This window comes from Strix uralensis, chromosome 10 (assembly GCF_047716275.1).
Source record: "Strix uralensis isolate ZFMK-TIS-50842 chromosome 10, bStrUra1, whole genome shotgun sequence".
NCBI lineage: Eukaryota > Metazoa > Chordata > Aves > Strigiformes > Strigidae > Strix > Strix uralensis.
The window spans coordinates 4151430-4175442 of record NC_133981.1 but is presented as its reverse complement, the minus strand read 5'-3'; the positions used below and the strand labels follow the sequence as shown (position 1 = coordinate 4175442).

Genomic DNA, 24013 nt, shown 5'->3' with positions numbered 1-24013 from the left:
CCTGTAAGAGCTTGAATAAATGCTCATTCTCTCTGCAGGTATTCATATTGCAGTGTTTGAGCCAGGAGTCACCACCTGCTGGCAGTAGCCACAGGTTATACACATATTCTGCTTTTTCTCATACTGTGTATATAACTGGACTACAGTAGTGGTTCTTTATTATTTTGCAGACTTTTGCAAGCCTCTGTTTTATAACTTCTGTAGTTTACCCTTCTTCCATACCTAGTGTTAAATTTTTACTTTCTTGTGACTGTCATATTCCTGCTGACCTACAAGATTCCCATGCTGTTTGGAAGATGTTTGTATGCCAGGACAACGCTCCGTATGCTGTTTCTCCATGCCTCAAGTAAGAAAAGCACACAATATGACTGTTCACAGGCATTTCATAAGCTTCTGTGTTGTATTTCAGACCCTGCAAATCTGACTAAGAAAACCTCTGAGAGTGAAAGAGCAGATTTTCAATTTTCCTCACCAAAAGGACCATCAGCAGACAAGAACAGTCATAGAAGATTATCTCTAAAAAATGCAGCCAAAAACACATGGGAGATAACCAGTGGTATGGTGATCATTTTATGTTATTTTACATCTCAGTTGTGTGGCATGGTAGATTATCTGTTGTAAATTTCAAAGGACCGGGAAGCAGTCTTTGTTGTGGGGGATTATGGAAGCATCCTGCAACAGAATTGCTTTTGAGCATTGATAAACATTTGCAGCATTAAACAGAGTAACAGAACAGTGAATCAATAAAAAAAGAAAAATTCATAGAATCACAGAATGGTTTGGGTTGGAAGGGACCTTAAAGATCATCTAGTCCCACCCCCCCTGCCATGGGCAGGGACACCTTCCACTAGCCCAGGTTGCCCAAAGCCCCGTCCAACCTGGCCTTGAACCCTTCCAGGGAGGGGGCAGCCACAGCTTCTCTGGGCAACCTGTGCCAGGGCCTCACCACCCTCACAGTAAGGAATTTCTTCCTTATATCTAATCTAAATCTACTCTCTTTCAGTTTAAAACTGTTACTCCTTGTCCTATCCCTACACCCCCTGATCAAGAGTCCCTCCTCCCTTTCCTGTAGCCCCTTTAAGTCCTGGGAGGCCCCTCTAAGGTCTCCCCAGAGCCTTCTCTTCTCCAGCTGAACCCCCCCAACTCTCTCAGCCTGTCCTCACAGGGGAGGTGCTCCAGCCCCCTGATCATCCTCATGGCCTCTTCTACACCCGCTCGGGCATGTCTGTGTCCTTCTGATGTTGGTGCCCCCAGAGCTGGACCCAGCACTGCAGGGGGGTCTCCCGAGAGCGGAGCAGAGGGGGAGAATCCCCCCCCCCTCACCCTGCTGGCCACACTGCTCTGGATGCGGCCCAGGACACGGTTGGCCTTCTGGGCTGCAAGCACACATTGCTGGCTCATGGTCAGTTTTCCATCCACTAATACCCCCAAGTCCTTCTCCTTGGGGCTGCTCTCAATCCACTCATGGTCCAGACTGTCTTTGTGCTTGGGATTGCCCCAACCCATGGGCAGGACCTTGCCCTTGGCCTTGTTGAACCTCATGAGGTTCACACAGTCCCACCTTTCCGGCCTGTCCAGGTCCCTCTGGATGGCACATCCCTTCCCTCCAGCGTGTCAACCGCACCACACAACTTGGTGTCATTGGGAAACCTGCTGAGGGTGTAACTCAATCCCCCTCTCCAACAAAGATGTTAAACAGCGTCAGTCCCAACACCCACCCCTGAAGAACGCCACTCGTCAGTGCTCTCCAGTTGGACATCAAGCCATGCTCTCATGTTTAAAGGGAAAAAACTAAAAATAATTTATTCCTTAAATCCCTATTAAATTTAATGCTAATGTCTCCAAACAACAGATGTACGAGAAATTTTACTTGTCCCAGATGAGAGTTTAGGATATTAATTATGGTACCCATGTAGTATCGGGTTTTTTTGGTTTTGTTTTTAAAGTTCAGTGGTGAATTTTCTTTTTTTTTTCCTTATTCACAGAAAGACACCTCAGATTATGGGTTTTTTTCTCTCTCACACCTATATGCCAAAAGGTGTGGATATTTTTGATCATATGATGTCAATCAACTTGTTTTGCATGTGTCTGGAAAGTACATTATTGTAGGAAAAATAGCCCTTGTCTCTATGAAAAATAACCCTTGTCTCTGAAAAAGTAGTGTTACTTTCTATTAAAAGGCATAGCCACCAACTTGTAAATTGGGGAGACTACTCAAATCTGTTCAAAATTGACAAAAGAAATTTTCCTTCACATCGCAAGTTATTTCCATTTTGTTTAATCTTTGGGATGTTTAGAAGCAATTATATACTATGACAATGTCAGTAATCCATAACTGCTATTATGCGTTTCATAATTTGACTGAACCAGATGCAAGATGCTAAAGCAAGTAGAGCTTTCTGTAGAAATTTTAAATTACTTCCTATTTACCTGAGTTTTGAAGATTCTGAGGCAGGAACCACTGTCTGTCTTGTTCTTCATCTAGAACATCAGGGCTTTTCTCTAATGCTAGAATTTCATCAAAATTAAGCAATACTTGTTATTTTATGTAAATACAAATTATATGAAAAGACAAAATATTTATAAACCCTGCTGTTTTACTGTTTCTGAGAATGAAAACTGTTTCTATATGGTCTTAATTGTGTGTACAGGTAGATAAAGACACGATGTGGGTTTGTAATTCTCCAAACTTTTTTTCCATATTTTCCAGATTTCAGTTTCTTTTCAGTACATGAAAACTGTATGTAGATGACTTCATGGCTTCTTTATCCTGTAGTACTAGATTCAGCTGTGTTGAAGAGCTTCCTATAAGCAGCCTCTTCAAGGAAAGTCCTCTTCTATGCTCTGTTCTGAACTGCTTTCAGACTGGGGTAAACTTGACCTCAGAGAATGATAGGCATTCTTTGAGGAAAAGTTCACAGAGAAGGGGGGAAATTCAAAAGCAGAAACATGAGAAACATAACAAAAAATGAGGAACCTAATAATTGTAAATAAAATTACACCATTCAACATATACATCTGCATAAAATACTGTACCAATCATTTACAGAAGTGAAGTGTACACTGACACTATCAGATGAGAGAACAAAAACGCTTCTACCCATTTCTTACCAAACTATTTCACATTTTCATTCACATTTTAAAAACAAATACCTTTCTAATAGAAGCAAAGAAATTATTATTTCTGTGATAACTTGTGTTGTAGCTGTAGTTCATGCACAGTGTCAGGATTGTAACCCCATAAACCTCAGGATTGATGTTCTAGTCAGGAAATTCCCAACAACTGATCTTGCCCCATAGTCAACAACCACAAGCTTGGCTCAACGGTGATGACTCAGCCAAAAGCATAGTCCTGACACTTCTGACAAAGTGCTAATGTGCATATACCCATGACAAGTCACTGGCACAAAACCACATTCCCCAAGAACTGCAAGCTTACATGGTTTCTGGCTCCCCATTTATACCGTTGTCGAAACAAGTTATGTCAACAAAAATCTATCATATACTACTCTTCTCTTATCAGCAGGTATTTAGTATTCTTGAGCTCTGTGCAACCATATCCTATGGTGATCTTGAGGCAGTACTACACTTGTTCTGCCATTGGCTTGAGTAAATAGTAATCTAAATTTCATGGGGGCAGGGGAGCTTTCATAAGTGGTTGTTCTTATTACCTTAGTGGTTAGTCACTGCTTTTCTAATAATATCTTTTAGATTTATTATAGACCTCAAATCAACATGTCTTCTGTAGCAGGTGTGCAGTACCTTTACCAAGGTAAATTGTTTTTAAGCAAGGGAAAAAATAAAATGAGTGAGCATTGTTTATAGTTTGTCAGTCTTATTTATGCAATGCTGAAACCTTCATTCAAATGTTAGGCTGCAATTAGAAGCTTTAGCATAAGTCTGACTGTGTAGAAGAACTAATTAGATGTTTAGGTGATCATTCTTGCATTTATCTTGTTTGCTGCAGTGTTGTGATTACATAGTAGTTTGCATATTTTGCTAAGATACTCCAAATTATTCATTACAATTGGCATTGAAATGCTGAGTTAAAAAGAAATTTCACTGTAGTTTGTGGTGGAGAGATAATGGAATTTGGTTTGGTCCAAAACACCCCATATCTTTTCAGTTGTAAGGCTATTAACAAAATGCTACACTGACTGCAGGTTACGGAAGTGTCTGGACTCCATAGCCAGCATAAAATGTCATCTTAAAGCCTTACAGACTTTTCTGTCTTTCCCCTGCATATTTCATTAAGAATAGGTACTATGTTATATAAACTAATATTTGCATTTAAGTTATTACTAACCCAAGTATATTTCTTCAACATCTCTGGAAATGAATGTTGTTCTTTACAGAGAAGGTTAGACTAAACAAGCAGAAAATTCAGGCTAAATATTATACAGACACTATATCTTCTAAAGTAGTTCTTTATATTTCTGAAGTACTTTTGATCTGGGTAAAGACATCATTTTACTCACAATGGTGAGTAAAGTGATGTGTAAGAAGTTTTTGGATGCCTGTGGCAGAGCCAGAAGTAGGAGTCAGGAGTTTAAGTTTCTAATTGCCTCCTTTTGTCTGAGCACTTGAGAAAAACTGTTACTTAATATTTCTTTTTCATATTTTGATACTTCATTCAAAATTGACTTAAAAATCTCAAAAAAACAAGTCGTTTAACACCTTTTTTTGCTTCAGAATTTATTATTAAATTTAATCTGTAATGGCCTCTGCAAATTAAACAGCAACTGCATTAGAAGTCATTCTAGAATGAGGATAGAACAGGTGAGACTGCAGTTAGGGACTTGGTTGTTACTAAGTCAGTAGGCCATAATAAAAATTAAGTCATTCCTCTCTACTCATTCACATTCCTTTGTGCATAAAAACTAGCAGATTCTCATGATGTGGATTGTATACTAAATGTATAACCATACATAGAGGGCTCATTACAGTGGTCTGAGCTGTTAGTGCATATTTAAAAACTGGAAAGACAGCATGATACATGTCAAATGGGATGGGGGAAAAGGCCTTTTCAATACTAAAGAAATATACGTTACACATCTTGGTCTTAGTCAAGCCACTGCCGTTGAAACATAGTAAAACATGTCTGGGTTAAACTGCAGAAGGGTGGGTGCCAGACTGGTCAGAAGACTGTGGAGCGCTGAGATAGGAAAAACTGCAAAAAATAAAAAAAGTTTCTTAGCTGGGTAAGTTTTGAAGATTTGTTTTGTTTTGTTTTGAAAAATGTAGCAAGTTGAAAATTTTAATATCATTGCCTTAGGGAAAAAAAAGAAGAACATTTTAGACTTAACATCCAGAATAGCTGCAGAGAAGATCTCTTTACCTACAGGAGAGTTGTCCAGACGATTGAAGTTTAGGAATAAGTAATATTTTTGTGGCATTTCTGCATAGCACTTTCTGGAGTTAAAGTGCAACATCTCCAGGGCCAAAGACATTCAAAACAATTTCAGGCTTGGTGGACCAGATTCCTCTTGGACAATTTATTGAGCACTTTAAAATACTGATTTAGTGTGAGTTTTTTAATCATGTTAGGTCACAAAATCAGTTGGGAAAAAAAATTCCTGAGTTCTTGAGCATGCTAACACTGTGTTCAGCTTCATGTAAAAAGTTAATGAGAAGATCCCTCTTTCATTTCATTATTATAGGGGAAATGATTACTTTAAAAATGCAGCTTATATAGATATTAAAATATAGTGAAAACATAAAAACTGTGAAATGTGAGTTCATGATTAATACTGTTTTTTCTTATGACTTCAGTTGTTTTATTCATGTACAGCCTTTCACATGTAATTCCAATTGCCTGATTAAGAAAAATATGTTATCAGAGAGTGTGAGATAATCTTGAGTGATCAAATACAGGAGAATTCCGCTCTAGTATCCTCCTTTGAAAAAATTGTAGTTATTGAGCAGAACAAAAGGTCGTTGAGTTTACACAAATTAACAGTGGTTCTTAAGTTTTGATTAGTCTCACTCATTGCTTGAGGCTCTTGAAAAAAATAGTTCAAAATATTTGTAAAATAAATGGCATTACTTACATGTTCATCTTTCATGTCTTTTACTAATTAAAAGCAAGGAGAGATTTCAATATATTTACAAAATAGACTTTTTTATGTATAATAGACAATGATCTACTAGATTGTTGTTAAACCAGCATGATTATCTAATATAAAAAGAATTTACTTGAAAAGCTTTGGGACTTCTGACTATAGATGGTCTTCATGTAGAGGCTGAAAAATAGTCTCTTCTGGAACAAGTAGGTGCAAGGCATCAATGTACAAGATGCGTTAAGTCCCTGCTTTTCACTGGTTCCTAATACAAACTATGGTTTAGGATATTAACTGGAGTTTGGTAGCTTTACTAGCTATCTTCAGTAAACTGGAAAAATCAAAGCCACCCAGTAAGAAGACAGCTGTTTCTCCTGACATCTCATTCTTCTTTCTTCTGCTTTCATTTGTGGTGATTCAGACTTCCCCTTCCCTCCCCCAAAGCAGCTGAATCTGCCTGAAGTGGTAATTATCTCTAACAAAACTAAAAAGAGTAGAATACCATAGTAAACTTACTGTCTTCTGTGATGACAAGCATTTTATTATTGTGGTGCTACTTTATTATTACGTTTTTAGTATTTTTTTTTATTGAGGCTTTTGTAATACGGTTGGTGGTAACTTTGTTTTATGGAGCCAGAAAGTTTCAAGATCAGGTGAATAATCCACACCACACTAGCTTTAATGAAGATAAGGGAGTATTGCATACTTGAGCAATTCTCCTTTTCTCGGATGCTATTTGAGATTGGTTTTAATCAATCAAATTGACATTTTTTTCTATACCATCATTCCAAACAGTAAAATATAAGTTAACAATAAGAGTATAAAAATGGCCTTTTCATGTTTATCTGGTGCACTCAATCTTTAAATCCATTTGTGTAGTTTATTGTTTGTTTTAAAATTGGCAGATTAGTACTGCCTGTATTCAGGGAAACTTGGTGAAACGGATATCTTCATACATTTTTCATGTCACACTATTTTTCATCAGAGCTGTAGTTTGAAATTGAGATTTAAACCATAAGTTCTGGACATAAAAGAAAGTGTAGAATTTCAGCAATAAAAAAGCAGCAGATTGTAATATTATGAACTTTCCACCAACGATGTGTGATTATTTTTTTAAATGTCAGCCATAAAAAATGCCAATAGAAAAAGATCAATAGCCAAATTTAATAAAATTATGTTTTCCTAGAATGAAATTCACTTGAACAGTTTGAAATCTTAACAGCTAAATAATTTCAGATTTGCAGATTGCAGGCTTGCATGTCATATATCGTAGCCTACAGATTTTTTGAACTGTGATCTGGAAATGTTTTGATTAACCTTGTCTGACTTAGAAAGAAGCCTGATCTTTTTCACTGCATCCTCATCACTCTTCCAGCTGATAAATCTGATAAGCAGAATGTTTCTGTATTAGAAAAAATTACTTTGCTGTACAACTTCCAGAGAAAAGGAGAGTGATCAGGGTAACATACAATTTACATATTTGGCATTAAAATAAACATTGTACATTTCAGATGAATGGGTGTTTCCAGAAAGTCTCAATGAGAGTGTTCAGTTGGATGGAAGTAAGCACTCCATAGCTACTGAAGATTCAGCCTGCCATAATTTAACCTCACCACAGAGCGCCTCTGTTGAACATCACAGCAATAAAACAGGTGATCAGCAAGTGAATGAGAAAGAGTTTTTCACATTTTCATCAAGACCTCAATCAGCTTCTCACGGGAAGTCTCCAAATACGTCACCAGAATGTTGCATTTTCCCTTTGGATTTGAAGCAAGGCAGTAATGGTGTACATGAGAAAATCCAAATTGAAGATAACTTTCAAGGAGCTGTCGGCAGTGTAAAGGTAGGCCACTTTGTACATGTAATTCTTGATAAAGTAGTTTTCATCCTAAAACTCCTAGGATGAGATTCTGTCTTCACGCTACACAGAGAGGATAAATCATCTTTTCCCCATATACCTACAGGTAGATTTGTCTTTGTCAGATTGCTGTGTCTAACTGGATACAGGAGTGAAAATGCAGGTATACGCTCTGTACAAGTGGACAAAAGAAACCTAACTCTCTGTCAGCCCCTGTGCTAACAGAGAGATGGGAGTATCGTGCATCATTACAACAAAAAAGATTTTAGGAAAGCCTGCATCATAGATCTGAGTGAGCTGGAAGTCCGTTATGGTTGAGCAAGAGTGCAGTAAATAAGGCTTCACTGTGCCTTTTAAAACTCTAAGCAGGGACTGTTTTGCTCACCAACATTGTTGAAAGTGAATTAAGAAATTTCAGCTTTTTAATGTCATTTGATTATTGATATTTCTGCTTTATATCCTATCTGAGCTGTGTCAGCATCACTAAGTTTAATTCTTTTGCAATGTGGAAATATTTCAGCAATAAAAATAATGAAAGAAAAGAAATATTTTTTTAACAAATGTATCAGCTGATACTATATAGAAATTCACCAAATTGTCAATGCACTGAATAGTTGCATTGTATCATTACAGTAACTGCCAAAAGTTTCTACCTTTATGAAAATTCTAGTGTATTTCATTTTTAATAAAATCTGTTTCTTAGCATTCTAATCTGTTCCTCATAGCTGAGAAATAAAATGCAACCGAGTTACATAATAGTAAGATGGACTGAACTTAATTGCTCTATATTCTGTATTTCTGCGTTTCTGAGAAACCAAATTTCTGATGCTAATTATAAGAAATATAATCAGGTTTTTTTCTGTAGTTATGGGGGTTTTCCCATTATCTGGGGCAGCGTATTATTTATTAACTTAAACCCATAAGACTTTGTTATTTCAAACAAAGTTCCAGATTTTCAGAATTAAATCAGTTTTAGTCAAGTTCATGAGCAGCGCTATATGGGATACCATGGGATACCATTCTGATGATATAGAACTGTGTGGATTTCAAAGAATTTCTTTGTGCGTTATGCTTATGAGAAGCCAGAGAGGTTACTGTAGAAGCTAGGTTAAGAAAATATTTCCATAACAGAAGGATTATGGAAGCTTTACAGCACTGTCATTTACTCATAGTTTCCAATTTGATTGCCTTTTTTTTTTTCTTTTTTTTTTGAGCGGGGGTGCAGGCGGGAGTCATTAAAGTCATTTGTAAAGATACATCTCAAAAGCAGTGCAAAAATGGCAAACAAAAATTTCTGAAGCGGTACTAGACAATGAAGGCCGTGCTGTAATAAGTGAGTGAAAATAAAGTGTCTTTCAAAACTCAGTGCATATGGCATACTTAACTGATGAACTATAAAGCAAGACAAATTTATATAAATCAATCAAAAGCTAAATTAATCATTAAACTTTGCTGGTGCTTAAGCCTTTATTGAAGATAGCTAACCTTCCATGCCATCGTTCTACCCCAGAGATCCAGTGCCAAGTGCACAAAGAGAAAGCAGTAGCCAAGTACTCCTGCTTTTACAGCACAAGAACAACATCAGGGCACAACATTAATGGCCATTCTAGAGGTTTGATGCAAGAGAGACTGATAGAGGATCCCTATCTTGTTTAGAAAGATTTAAGGTATTATATAAACTAAGAACTTTTCTTTGACTATGTGCCAGAGGTGTGCTAGGGAACAGCCTTTGTTTCATTCATTACCTTTGGATGCAAACTGCGTTAAATAGTATCAGCACTGCAGCTGGAGATGCATTAGACTTACAAAGCTAGAAGATAATGACATTAAACAAATTACAACGTGCTAACAAATTATCCAGAGTTTTTTTCTCAGACTAACTACTACATTAGTAATTCATAGTTAAGCCTTTCTTTCATGTGAAAGAAATCACTGAACCAACAAATTACTTAGCAGTCATATTTTGCCCATATTCATCCTCTTCCCTGTACAGATACATTCTGTGTTGCTTCTTGAAGTCAGCTTTATGCTGATAATCTGGATACACATTTAATATTCAGATTACTGAATCTGCATTACTGAAGTAAACTAGAAAACAGTTTTATTTCAAGCACTGAAAATACAGGGAAGAGGATCCTGGAAAAGCCATGATAGCTGAACATAAGACTGCCAACTTAATAGTATCTATTTCACCACGGTTTAAGGTATCTTTGCAAACTTACCAAAATTCTTTAGCCCAACCATAACGTGTTTCTGAGTTTACATCACTTATGTGACAAAATACTTATTTGACTAAGTTATGCTGAATCTTGCAGTGCTTTTTAAAAACATGTTAATCTTGCATGTAAATAAGCTACATTATTACAGGTTTTCACACTGTTACTGTTTCTCATGATCATTATATTACACCTTTCTTTGGAATTCACATACATTATGTTTGTGTATAACACACATGGATATGTACACACTTTTGAACTATATCAAATAAGATATCTCAACCTACAATTTAAGAAATTGCATTTGAGCGTAAATTGACTTTCTCCTGGAAAATATAAGTAAAACTTTGTCTTAATTGAAAAAAAAATTTGCATGTCTTTGTAGTTTAAATATCTCAGACTGGTAAAAAGTCCAAAAGTTTTCCTTGGGTTTTTTATGTCACTGCATCAAGAATTAAAAAAATTACAATCAAAATCCCAGTTTCATCCTAGTCTACATTTGAAGTTCGTGGAGCTGCAAAGGAGAATTATGTACTTATTTATTAAATCTGTGGAAAATCGGTATTATCTACAAAAAATATTTACTTAATTGTAAAATATAAGAGACAGGTTATACATCAGGATAAATTTCAAGTAAGTGAGCATTGACTCTCTTTATGTTGCATATACTGAGAGCCATAAGATATGCACAATAACTGTGCCAGAATTATACAGACTGTGTAACTTTGGGTTTTGGGGAGGAAATGTTTCAGCCTGCAAACTGCGAGTATTTATAAATTCCCTTTAGTGGTTACTAATTAGTCACTGAAATAGTTCAATGCTGTTATTCAATTATCAGAGTTAAATAATCAGTAAAGGATAAAAATTGCTTCTTCTCTTGGAACCATTCACCATCAAGTGACTTATTTTGTAATTATATGAATGTCCATGCTTTCAGCTCAAATTTCTGTCAGAGACTTTGTATAATTAAACTTGTCATGGCAGCATTTACGGATTCTGTCAAACCCAGAGCAAAAGCAAGAACTCTTGCTGACTATAAGAGTTGTGTGACTGTGGCAGGTGTGACCACTAGTCACATAGTGCTGTCAAAAATGCAGTTTTAAATGTAACAGGCATGTTCATCAGAGAAGCCTTCAGTGGAGAAATTGAAAATTTTTCTGTCCTTATACAATTCAAAGAATAAAGGAATAGAATTAAATAAGATAATACACCCTTAAAAGGGCTGATAGATAATTTCACTCTGATACCTCAGTGTTAAAGCTCAGCATTCAAAGGGATTGTATCCCATCTGCTCCTAGTAGGTGGCCCTCTAGAGTCATTAGAATGATCTTAAAATTACAACCCAGCAAGAGCAATCAGTTTTATGTATCCAGAATTGTCCATCTACACGTTCTTTCAAGGAATACTATACATGAGTGGAAGTGCTCATTCCTCAGGAAAATCATTCTCATTTTCATTTTACATATGTTGCACTGTAGTTAATCAAGCAAACTTTATTGATTTAATAAATTATTCTAGAACCTAAATATGTATGGCTGAAGAGACTTGGAAAGATGGGAGGGATTTAAGCTTCAGATAAATCATTGTCCATTTATCTCTAATGTGCAGGGGAAAAAATACAGTGTTTTCTTTAGTAATCTTCTATCTTAAAATGGGTTTCCAGCAGAGATTTTGAGATAACTTATGGGAAATAAAAATCCATGAAAAATAGGGAAATACAGTTTTGTGTTTCAAGGAAAGTACTAAGTGAGAGAATCATAAACTTTCAAAACGTGTATCATTAATAAAATTGAGGGATTATTTTCTTGAATGTGCATTTCATTCTGTGTAATCCAGTCCTGGACTCACTGAAGTCAGTAACGAATTTGGATCACTTTAATTTGCAGTCGGACTGCACCCTGGCCGTGAGAGGCATACTGAAGATGATATTTCAGTGTCTTATTGACTCTTGTAATATATATTGCCTTACAGCCAGTGTGGTAGCATATGGCAGAGGACCAGCATGACAAGATGAAGATGAGGCCTCTTTCATCCTTTCTTCCTTGAGAATAAGAACATTGAGGCAAGCACTAAATGTGCTTCACCATTATTTTTCTTTCCATGTGTTCAGACTTGCTGTTTGTTATTATGATGAACATTATACATCATGTTGTTATGAGTGAACATCATACACTTGATTCGTGGGATATTTGGCAGACATTGTTAGAAGCGTGAATATAAGGTTAACAACTAACCTCCAAATTCTTAAATGATACTCAAATGGTACTGAATATGGTATTCAATTATATTACCAGAGGTGAGCAAAGTGATCTCAGCAGGGGTTATTCCTTCTACATTTAAGCTGAAGATGCAATGTGAAAATATGGAATATTAATAGTTCAATGGAAAGACATTGTCGTGGACCTTTTGCATACTTTTGGGTTACAGTTGTAATAAATTTTACTGAAATTATGATTATCATGTAACACACAGGTTTGGGAGGTTACCAGCATTCTAAATTTGGGCCAACATTTTGAAAAGTGTAATCTTGTCTCCCTCTCCTCCTCCTTCTACCTCCTGCTTTTTAGTACTTGAGATGTAAGAACATGGTTATGGTATCCTCATTGTAGTTGCCAGCAAGAGCAGCTGGTTTGCAGAATCCTTGCAAATTCAGAATTAGGAAGCAGAAATTAAAGAGCCATTTTGAAATTTTAAGGTTATGTAAAACTGTAAAACTGTTTCCTAAATTTAGGATGACAACAGTGAATTCATCCAGAGTACTGAGAACCTTGAGATCAACCACAGCAGGCAAGGAACATCTGATTCGGCAGTTTTTGAAGAGATCCCATTAAAGAAGATGTCATCAAGAAATGAATACTGGAGGAAAAAGGGACACAGCAAACATAAACTCGAAGAGACCAGCTTATCAAAACCACAGAGTTCCACTATGAGAAAAACAGATTCTCTTAGCTCTCAGAGAAGCTTAAAGCCTACTCTTTCTCTTTCTCCAACTGAAAGTAAATCTGAATTCTTTAAAGTAGTTCCAAATGGATCTGAAGAAAATGAAAGATACGGAGGAGTTCCTGGTCAGTTAAAAAGATCCGTCAGTAAAAAGTCTCTCAAGAAAATCTCAAGAGAAAATTCATGTCTGACAACACAGGCTCGTGTAAGTGATTTTTACTTTGAAATTAAATTATTAGGTTGTATAAAGAAGATATATTAGGTATACCCATTTGCATGAAGTGAAAAATAATACGTCTTTCATCCAGATATATTCTGGTTTCATTGTAACAGTATTTCCTGACCTCAGTCTGTTGAAAGTTGATTTTGTGGTTTTTTGTGGCACACAAAATGGTGCTCCAAATAAAGCAGAAATCACAGAGGTTTATAGGTAAAAAGAGGTGTCACTGAGTAATTCACATTTTGGAAATATGTAAGTTAGGAAGTAGTTTTGGGCTGAAAGATAACAAAGGAAAATTGACAGATTTTGAATTGATATATTAGCAACTGACCATAGAAAGAGCATTAATCTAGATACTTCATAGTCTCTCAGCAACAGCCCTGAAAAATAATAAATTATGTGATTGAGAGGGAGCAGTAAGGCTGTGTCATAGGCTAATTGCCAGGCTATGAAAGGAATTGTTATATTCACCGAAGTGTTGTTTTTTCTTTCTGGATTCTCCTTATGGAAACATTCAGTAATTCAAAAAACAAGTTTGTCTGAAGCTAATTATGTTCTTAAATATTTCCTAATAGCTAATTCTTGTCTTTTCAGCTTATAATGATGTGCTTTGAATCAGGAACTGGAGCCTAAGAGTCAAGTGTATTCTGTAAATCACAAATGAGATAGTATGTTACAGTTCCAGATTTTTGGACAGAATTCTTTTGGGCTTAGAATTACTGCAGATCTGTATCTTTTAACATGTGACTTCTTCTCTAAATGTATTATGAGTAGATTAGATTTGTTCCTGAGCATCTGAGAGTGGAACAGGCCAAACTTCTTCCTCAGCTAATATCCTATGAGAACCAAAGACTCACACAGCCAGCATCTTCCATCCAGCAGCGGTCAGTTGTAGATGGCTAGGGAAAAAAAACAGAGCAAACATCCAGCAATACCTCGCCAGCATGCCCTGAAGGCTTCCTTCCAGCAGTCAACAGTTTAGCAATTTCTTCAGTGAAAGGTGTTGTCTTTGTGGTAAATAACTGGTGGTGGAATTTTTTCCCACAGGTTTGTGTAGCTGCTTTTTGTATCTATATGGCCTTTGTATAGTGAATTTCGGAGTTTGACTGCTATTTGTGGGTAAAAATACATATCTCCTTTTATTTGTTTTGAATGAAATCTCTCATTCCTGGTGCTTTCTCATTCTTGTGTTTGTTCTAAGAAATCATGAATAATCTTTTTTTAAAATTATTACTGTTCTTACCTGTGCCACTTACTATTTTGATGGCTGTATATCATATTCCCCTGCAATTGTCTCTTCTACAGGTCAAGGGGTTTTATGGTATTTAGTCCCAGGATTGCTGTTTTGTGAATTTTTTTTTGTCACGTTTACCCAAGGATGTTGAATCTAGCTACTGCGTGATCATTAATGTAAGAGCGCTTTTTGGATAGTAATATCCTGATCCAGGCATTGCACGCTGCTGGGAACCAAAAGAATAGAAGCTTCTGTTTTTTATGACTCTATGAAGCAGTTACGTATTCTTTAGAAAAAATTTACCTACAGTAATGTCTTGCAACATGACGTATGCCTCGTTGCATGAAGGAAATGGACGTCTTCCATCATTATTGTGTTTTCTGTCCTTGCAGCTTGTCTCATCTGGTACAGGGTACCGCAGTCACCATTCCGGTCAGGGGGATGTGCTGTCATCTGCTATTGGGCATTTCAGTCCATAGCAATTCTGTTACGTGTTGATACAGTTCATTTTAGTTACTTGATTTGACGGGATCTGTGAAAGGGGAAGCAGGAGTGACCGTTTCCATGGGACAAGGCTGCTACTGCTGGGGCTAGGTCATCGTGCTGAATGGTTCCACCTACCTACTTTTGGCTGCTGCAGCTGCTGAGGGTGAACCACGCTGCAGCTAATTTTGGGAGTGGAAATCTGGGCATTGGGCTAGGAAGAACAAGCCAAACTGGGCATCAGATTAAAGAATGGTGTCTAGGAAAGCTTATGTTCAGGTTTTCCATGTATCTTTGATAGAGGAATGCACATACTGCCATGCCACTGATGCTTCAGTGTTTTTTGTGAAATGAGTGTCTTTTAGTACTGGTGTAGGGGTTGGGTTTTATGTATCTCACAATCCTGTGAGATAATCTCTCTGATTGAGGGTTCTAGAAATCTCCTCCTGCATTCTGCAAGTAGCTTACTGGATTATGCAAAGGCACTTTTGCTGATAAAAACAGAAGATCTTTTTCCATGAAGAATGTGGAGACTGGTTTCCTTTGGGAAGGCAGCAGATTAGGGGGAAGCAATGGGAATGGAATACAGTAATGCAGGTGAAAATTAGAATCAGTGCTGAGACCTTATGGTGATGAAAAATATCAGTGGCTGGTGATCTTAAAGACAATAAAAAGAAAAAAAAAATTAAAAAGCAGAGAAAATCCTACCAACAGCAGCATATGTTCTATGTATTTAGTATCTGGAAAAGGCAGTAGAATTGCCACTATTGGTGTAGAAAATGTGGAAGAATGCAATGCATGTGTTCTTTTGTAATTGGGAAGAAATAAGATAGTATTTTTGTAATTTTTAGTGATAGGAAAACTCCAGTTGATACTGATGATCTGATTCTCTGTTTCTTAGATATGTTAATAACCTTGTATCTGTCTGTAAGTGTATAATAAAATTTGTTTACATTTTACATTCTCTTTCCCTCCTAGTTTTATCTATAGGAATGTTTTTTCTAGTTTCTAGTAACTATTCACATTTTTGTGATTAAATGTGTTCTTCCCTTCTTTCCTGATTCTTTTCAGTTTTGGAAAATTGTTCCACTTAAAATTCAACTATGTTTATTACTAATTGTAACTGTAATCTATTTGTCCATAAGAAATGAAATATGTTGATTACTTTCCTAAAAGGTGTTATCAGGGTTTAATGCAGTGATCAACTTTGTGCTGTAAAACGTAACTAAATATAGGCTACCTAGGTGGATTGCAATTAAGTTTTTAAAGTGTTAGATATATTTTACAACTTTTTTGTGGTACTTTGTTTTAAAAGATGAAGGAAAAGAGCTATCATTTTTCTTCTGCTCGATAAATAGTTGATTACTAAATTAGACAACAGGGTTATTGCCATACTGTACTTGTAGCTGTAAATGTATTGCACATGTAATTTGTTGCTTGTAAGTATTTTTTGCAAGGACAAAGCCTATGATCAATATATAGAAACTCGGGAGTTACAGATTTTGTTTTATTGCTACAAAATACAAGATGAAAGTATCTGGCAGATTTAGCTCTCATACTTGATTTGATCAAGTAATAAAATTTTCCCATCCAGAAGCCCTTCCTTGGAGTTCTTTGATACTTCTTTTTGTATTAGGCCACAGTCAAAATTTGAGTGCCGCTGACTGCCTTTTAAACAGTGGTTGTTTATATGAGAAAGTATGTTCACCTAGCACTTATAAAGTCAAACATATATTTTTATTAAGAATATTTCCAATAATTTTTAAATTACTATAATAAACTATTCGAATGTGGCCTTTTTCTGACCACATACATATGTAAAGCTTTTTTTGTATCTGCTGGAGCAGTTTTGCAGGAAGAAACTAGTAGTATTCTACGTCCCCACAAGTTTCAAGAAAGGAAGTGCTGACATATATTATTAACTACAATGACACAATGCTGGAGTTGCTTTTTTGCTGACTGTGGGCATGTAATTATTTTATTTCAGTTTTGAAACACTGTTCATTGTTTTAAGAATTATGTATGAAATGATAGTTTCGTATAAAAGGATAATTTCATATGAAAGGGTATTAAAGTGAGAGTTTACAGGGAAGTAGTCTCCTAATCTGCACATACAGAGGACTGGTAAAGAAAAAAAATGCTTAACCAACTCTTCCTGCAATCGATTTGCTAACTACTTAATACACTTTAAGGACCTGGTAGCTTGCAATGTTTTATTCATGTTGTAATAGAGTTCTCTATTATTAAGTTTAAATATTTTTAATTAAGAAAGAAGTACAGCCCGCTGGGTAATATTGCAAACATGTAGATAGCTGGTAATTAAAGTTTTCCACACGTATAACTACATTCAAACAATTCTGAATAAATCATTTGAACCTAGAAGAATGCAAATGTCATATATGAAAAAAAAATCCTTTAAACAATAGGTTTTGTCAATCTAGCAGAAGTTTTAAGCGCTTAATAAAAATACTTTATCATAAGGGGAGGATATGCAAAAAGACAAGATAAGGTTTTAACTACTGAATGAAATATTAATTTTAGACAAATTTAAGGGTATTGCAAAATTACTTCTTACATCAAAAATTTCTCCTCAATTACAAAGTGAACTTAATTTCAAATTCAATTTTCAAATTCTCTCTCTGAAAATTGACTAAGACAATATAAAATTTACAAAGAAGCTTTTTTGTAGTAGTCATCTGAAACTACAGAAAAAAAAGTCCAAACTATTTCTCCTTTATTACAAGGAATTTATTGTACATGGTGTTTAACACAGAAAATTGTCATGACATCTATTTTGCTTTCTGAATATGGTATTTCTAGAATGAGACCATTACAAGAAAACAGACTGACAATTTGAAATAAGCTGGGAAAAAACAACAAATAATGTTTTGAATTGTTTTGTAAAAATTGAAAAAATCTATGCATCTTTCTTCATAGATGTAAAGGAAAAGACAAGCAGGTTTGGGCAATGTTTTGCCTTTATTAAAAAAAGAATGAGAAAAATATTCTTTCAATGCTTAGTGCTTTTATTCTGCACAGCACTAGTTCATGCTGTCATTTTAATGACTACATGCCAATTTCTTCTTATATGAGGTAAGAAAGATAAGCTGAAGCGTCTCTTATTATAATCAAATAAATGCAGAAGGCCTCTATATAGGAAAATTAACAGGAAATCAGCATCTTCAGTAAGATCAATAAAAGTTATAGCAGCTGTAGAATAGTAATACATCAGAGCACAGCAGACATTCCAGACATAACATAGCAAGCTTCATATGAAGTGAACGAATAACTAATAGTCACTGAGCTAATAACGTCCATTCAGTAAGGGTCTAGAGAAAACACCATGTATTATTTTAGGATTAAAAATGGTAGTAATAATCATACTATTCAGGAATGAAGCTTGGGCCTCAAAAGCCAGGGGAAATAAAGGGGTGGCAGCTGTGCTGACCGCTTCTGTCATCTTCTTATACCTTGAACAAAATGGCAGACTACGTTTATCTGAGCCAAAAAGTAGCCTCTGAGTGCTTGAGGTGATTCCGTAAGAAAAATCTTTGCAAAGACATTTGTCCTAAGAATTTGAAATACATAGTAAAAAATCAAAAATGTTTGCAGTAGGCTTTAGAATTGTCTTCTTCACAAAGATTTGCATACTTGCACATGCAGCTGTTTCCATGTGAGCGCCCTTCAGTCATAAATCCTGTTTTAGGTGATATATTTACCTGCTGGTTGTCAGCTTGCAGGCACACTTCTCATCTAAGGTGTTTTACTTTGTTATTTCAGTGCTAATTTTCTTTTTGACTAATTATTTTCAAAAAATGACTTGTAAGTCATTTACTAATAATCATTATGGTAGTCAAAATGAAATGTCAAAAATATGTGATAGAGTTGCTACTCCCAAAAACTTAATGTCGGGCAACAATCTTCACTGAATTCTGCTTCATTCCTTAACTAGAATTAAAATATGAACTATTATTTTACATATTATTGAGATTATAACTGTTGATTTCTTTTATGGCACCTACGAGGAAATAAAATACGCTACACGTTTTTATTCTAAAATTATTTTTGCAAATATGCAGTAAAATATTCTAGAGCTTGAGGTAAAATCAAGGTTCTGTTCATTTCATGATGCCATTACATGTATTATTAAAAAGGAACAGTTTCTCCATCTGCCCTTGATTGAAAATTCCCTTCCAGTGTGCATTGTATTGCACATCTTGTACTTGGGAGTTCAGCACTGTGAATGAATCTGTGAGTATATCCCCAGTTAAACTTCTGCAGGGGAAATAAGTAACAGTATTCTTCATTATCTGGCTTTGCTCTGACCCCAAGGACAAAAAAAGCTGGCAGAAAAGGGGATCAGATGGACAACAATGTCTTTCTGATTTCCAGAAAATACAGTTTTATTAAGGTATATGGAAATTCCTAAAAGAGAAAAAAGTGCTGTGTGTCACTGAAAATAACCTCCCTTCGCAGCAGTGTTGTCATATAGTCTTTCTAGTGAAAGTGAGCACTTTTCATGTGAAATACTAAGCTTTATACATGAAAATATAGGATATATACATATCTTTTTGCATAATTTCCTTAAATTAAATCAAGAAATGAATGTCCAATGTATAACATCTTTTGTGGGCCGTATCTGTCATACCTCTGTGGAGCTGAATAATTGAACCTATATAATATTTTATTAATCACTCACATATATATTCATGAGTGTTTTTAAAAGCAAAGGTCTTGTTTGTGTGGTGTCATAACCTGAATGTATTGAACATTGCTGTACTATTTCTTCTACTAAGATAAAGCTGCAGTTCAAGTTTTCCTGTGTCTCAGGTGTCACCAATTCTCTATTATACTCCACATAGAAGACTTAGATATGTGTCTTGTATACGTAGCAGGAAAGCAGAGGAGGTTGTAGTAGTAATTTCAGTGTGTAATATTTAAGTGTGTCTTCTGGTGGTAGGGTAACTTTTGTACTCCCAAAAGACACACTGATACTTTACACACTGGTTTTCATAGCAGGAAAAGCTAGCAATGATCATAGCACTGGTACTGCTGACTTGTGTGTGTTCCTGAGGTCGTCTTCAGTTACCCTGTACCTCCCCCACCTCCTCACAGACTGTGAGATTGCCCCCTCTGCCAGGAACATGATAAACTCCTGGTCTAAAAGTCCCGTTCTCTTTATTAGAATCAAAGCACTGTCCCTCTTTGGGATACTGTTACGTAGTGTCTTGCAGCCCACTAGCCATATTCTGGTGATCTAAATCCCCTGAAGTCCTGGTCACTACTTGGATTCACTTTTCAAGCAGAAATACTTTGTACTTTCATTCAGAACCAAAATTAGAGGTCTCAAATATTAGACCTGTTCCTTTGTGAAACAGCAATCTGTGTGGACCCTTTAAAAAAGGGAAAGTTTTCCCCAAATAACGAGTTCTTTAAACAAAGGTGATGCTACAACTGGTCGGGTGATGTGTGAGACATAAGTACAAATTGCAAAATAGTTAATACCTGGTTTTAGCTTTTGGCTAAAAAGTTTGATATAACAGAGTTACATTAAAAATTCAACCAATGAGTATAAAGAAAAATTAAGATACAGTGATGTTTATTTTAAAATGTATACATGAGCAAGTTACCAAAATAACTTTTCAAATTTAGTGCTGACAGGTGTAGCTTTCCAGAGAAATTTTATACTGTGCTTGACAAATAACTGTTATGTTGATGGCATTTATGATACTATGATAACTGTGTGATTTGGTTTATTTCAAGATTTGCATTTAATGCTTAAGCAATTTGAGCTGCTGAATTTTTGAACTCCTGAAAACCTACTTTTATCTTCTGTTTTTAATTGTAGTGGAACAGCAACTTCACCAAACACCCTGGATGCAAACTGCAGTCCATAACAGTGTTTGTGTTCTTCTTCCTTCCTGTAATTATGTGTAAATATGCTTGATCTTCATAGCTGAACAGAAATCTGTTAGCCAATCTTTTCTAGTAAATATTTTATTTCTCTTTTAGTATTGTAGCTTCTTGAAGATTCCCCAAAAGATTCTCAAAGGTATCATCTGTTTCATTCATATGTTCTGTTCCATGATCCTGTCTATATTGTTGACTTTCCCATTTTATTTCACAGGAGTATGACTGGAAAAACTACCAGGCAGATAGACTGAGTTCATCTGAACTACAGATGCTGGCTAGCATGAAGAGACAACAAAATGAAGAATTAAGGGGTACTGAGATCTCACATGGGCTGAGTGCATCACAGCTAGACAACTGCAATGTTAGCATAAGTACAAGCAGTGATGATACAACAACCTGGAACTCTTGTTTCCCACCAGTAAGTCTAAACTCACGGTATTTTCTCTTTATAGTTTCTATCAATTCTGAGACTTAGAGGTCTTGAATATTAAAATTTCTTTGAGTACCTTAGAAATTTAAGGTATCATTATCAAATGTTTTTTAAAACTTATCAGGTAAAACACACAACCAAAACCCATGCACTTTCAGCAGGTTCTGCAGTACCATGATGGACAAAGAGCAAATCTATTATATATATTCCTTCCTCGAATCCTGAATAATCATGTAGGCTGTACAGCTTGTCACAATAGTGGCTGACAACCTGTAGGTGTATGATATAGTGCTTAAAAATAGTTCCAAAATGAATGAAACCCAGATACACCAGTCAGCAACTGCATTACAGTGCAAGTAATGGAAAATAATTGCTTCTTACAGTGATAAAGTCTCATTACTGAAAAGCTAACTGTTTAAAGGACTGCAGTAGGAGAACAGTAGCAAAGAGCTGCAGTAGTTCTGAGCACTTGGTATGGGATCCTTCTGTATTTTACACCTTGTATCATTATTTGTCCTGGTACAAAGTAGTACAAAATCACACACCGCTGCACTATGTGACAGAGTACTGTTATAAGCAGCAGAGGAGTATTTGTTACAGTCCACTGAAGAGTATTGAATGTATGAAATCACAGAATAACATTTCAGCAACTATATAAAGGTACTTGCAGGAGCTGCTGTAAAACTAAATAACCTCATACTCCATTTATATCTTGGCAACATAGTTCTTATTTTATTATAGGTGAAACAATCATAAACAATGAATGTGGCTTAAGTAAAGCACACAACACAACTCTCAGAGACAGATCCAACGTTAGAAGAGTAAACACTGCCGTGTTGCCCCAATATAAACTATTGAAGAGTAAATGCTCTGACATGTTAGGTGCATATTACCTCCAGGGATCTATAGGGCCCAAATAGAGGCCTGCAGTATCAGTCTTACATGGTGAATGGTCAACACAGCATTGGAACTTTGTGGTACACTGGTAAATGAAGGTTTCAAATAAGAGGAGATGTATCAATGAGTGGGTAATTTTACAAATAAGAACTTTGTCTACAGAGTAAGATTTTGCAGGATATCAGAGAAACATTAGTTGGTTTTAACCACTTGAGATATGTCAACATTACACATTTAGTTGATTTCATCATATTTCCAATGTGTTTTCTCAGTACTCATAAATAGACTCAAACATGGTGTAAATCTGCAAGACTGGACAAATGGAACTCAAATAAAAAGAATAGCAGTCTCATTAATTTTTTGAGTAGTTTAATTATAAGGAAATTAATAAGAATATTTAGACATGTCAGATTTGGTTAATACAAATTACATGACTAAAACAAAATGAACTTTTAAAGTGAAATGTACTGCTCCAGTATTCAGTGAAGCACAGTGTGATTGAAAAGGCAGTTCTTTGATCTTACTGCCTTGATCAGCTTCTCTAGCTTCAGACTAATAGCATCAGTCTAAAAAAGTGTTCAGATATAATAGGTTAGTCATTTAAATTGTAATTTAATATAGCTGTAGTTTTTCATAATAGTCCTATGTGGCCATCTTTCTCTACATAAATCAAGTGTAAAAGGTAACATATTTGTCTTTGAGAGAGAAGTTTTTCGAATTTCATTCACTTGCCTGAAGTGTTGGTGTATCTTTCACATACAGCCTTGTCAGGTTTCTCTTCTGCATTTTGCAAGGTGGGCATTGAGGTCTTAAGATATAATGGCAAGACCCTCATTTCCAGGAAGAGATAATTTAGAAAGTAAACCTAATCTTTCTCAGATAAGGACTAACCACTTAGTACCTCACTACAACAAAGACTGCTGAAATTCAGCTTCCGCGGTCTTCCCCACCCATATGCCTCTGGCTTTACACAGTACAAGGTTGGTTAGTCCACGGTATCTATTGATTCACTTCATATTTTCCTTTCTGAGATAGCTGCCACGGCACCAGCTATTCATAGATGTGGTACAAGTTTTTGGAGTATGGACTCATGTGTTTAACACTGCATCATGCAATTCTGGTCCGATACTTGGAAAAATGCAGAGTATTCATGTGAAGGTGATAATTCATTTTCTAGATCTTTAGTATCTGAGAAGGTTATAAACAACATTTATTAGGGAGGGTGATTAAATAATGACCAAGTTGTTTTAACACAGAAGCTTTTAAAAGAGTAATTTTGGGCATTTTTGATATGCTGGTGTTAAATTTTAATGTATTTTGATATGCTTACAACATTTCAGAAGACTCTGAGAACAGTGATGCCATGCCAGTATTCAAATGGGTAGCTGAAAGGAAAAAGTTAAAGTAGGCCAGTTAGTCTGATATCATTGTCAAAACAGTGAAAAATCTGGTGTGCGATTCAATTAACAGAGATTTAAAGAGTGGTTAATATGGTTAATGATAGTCAAGATTGTTTTACAGAAAATATGTCCTGTTCAAAAAATCTAATTTTATTGATAAAGTCACAGTTGATAAGGGAACTGCTTAGGTGTAGCATGCTAAGACTATTGTACATACTTGTTTAAAAATGAGCAGCATACAAGATTGATAAAGCACACCTTGAATGAATTTAGAACTGGTCAACTGACAAATACCAAAAGCAGTCAGCAGGGAATTATCTGTGAGTAAAGTATGTTCAGAGGGACCCACTTCATGGTTCATTC

The 24013-nt window shown here is 35.7% G+C and overlaps 1 protein-coding gene across 3 annotated transcripts in view; it reads left to right on the top strand.

Annotated features, from left to right (window-relative positions):
- CFAP20DC (CFAP20 domain containing) overlaps window positions 1-24013 on the top strand; it is an 85448-nt gene that overhangs the window by 37138 nt on the left and 24297 nt on the right. For all 3 annotated transcript variants that reach the window (XM_074878778.1, XM_074878779.1, XM_074878777.1), the window contains 4 exons: window positions 410-556; window positions 7571-7902; window positions 12865-13278; window positions 21138-21341. In XM_074878778.1, the coding sequence (XP_074734879.1) occupies window positions 410-556; window positions 7571-7902; window positions 12865-13278; window positions 21138-21341 (1097 nt within the window). The remainder of the gene's footprint in view (window positions 1-409; window positions 557-7570; window positions 7903-12864; window positions 13279-21137; window positions 21342-24013) is intronic.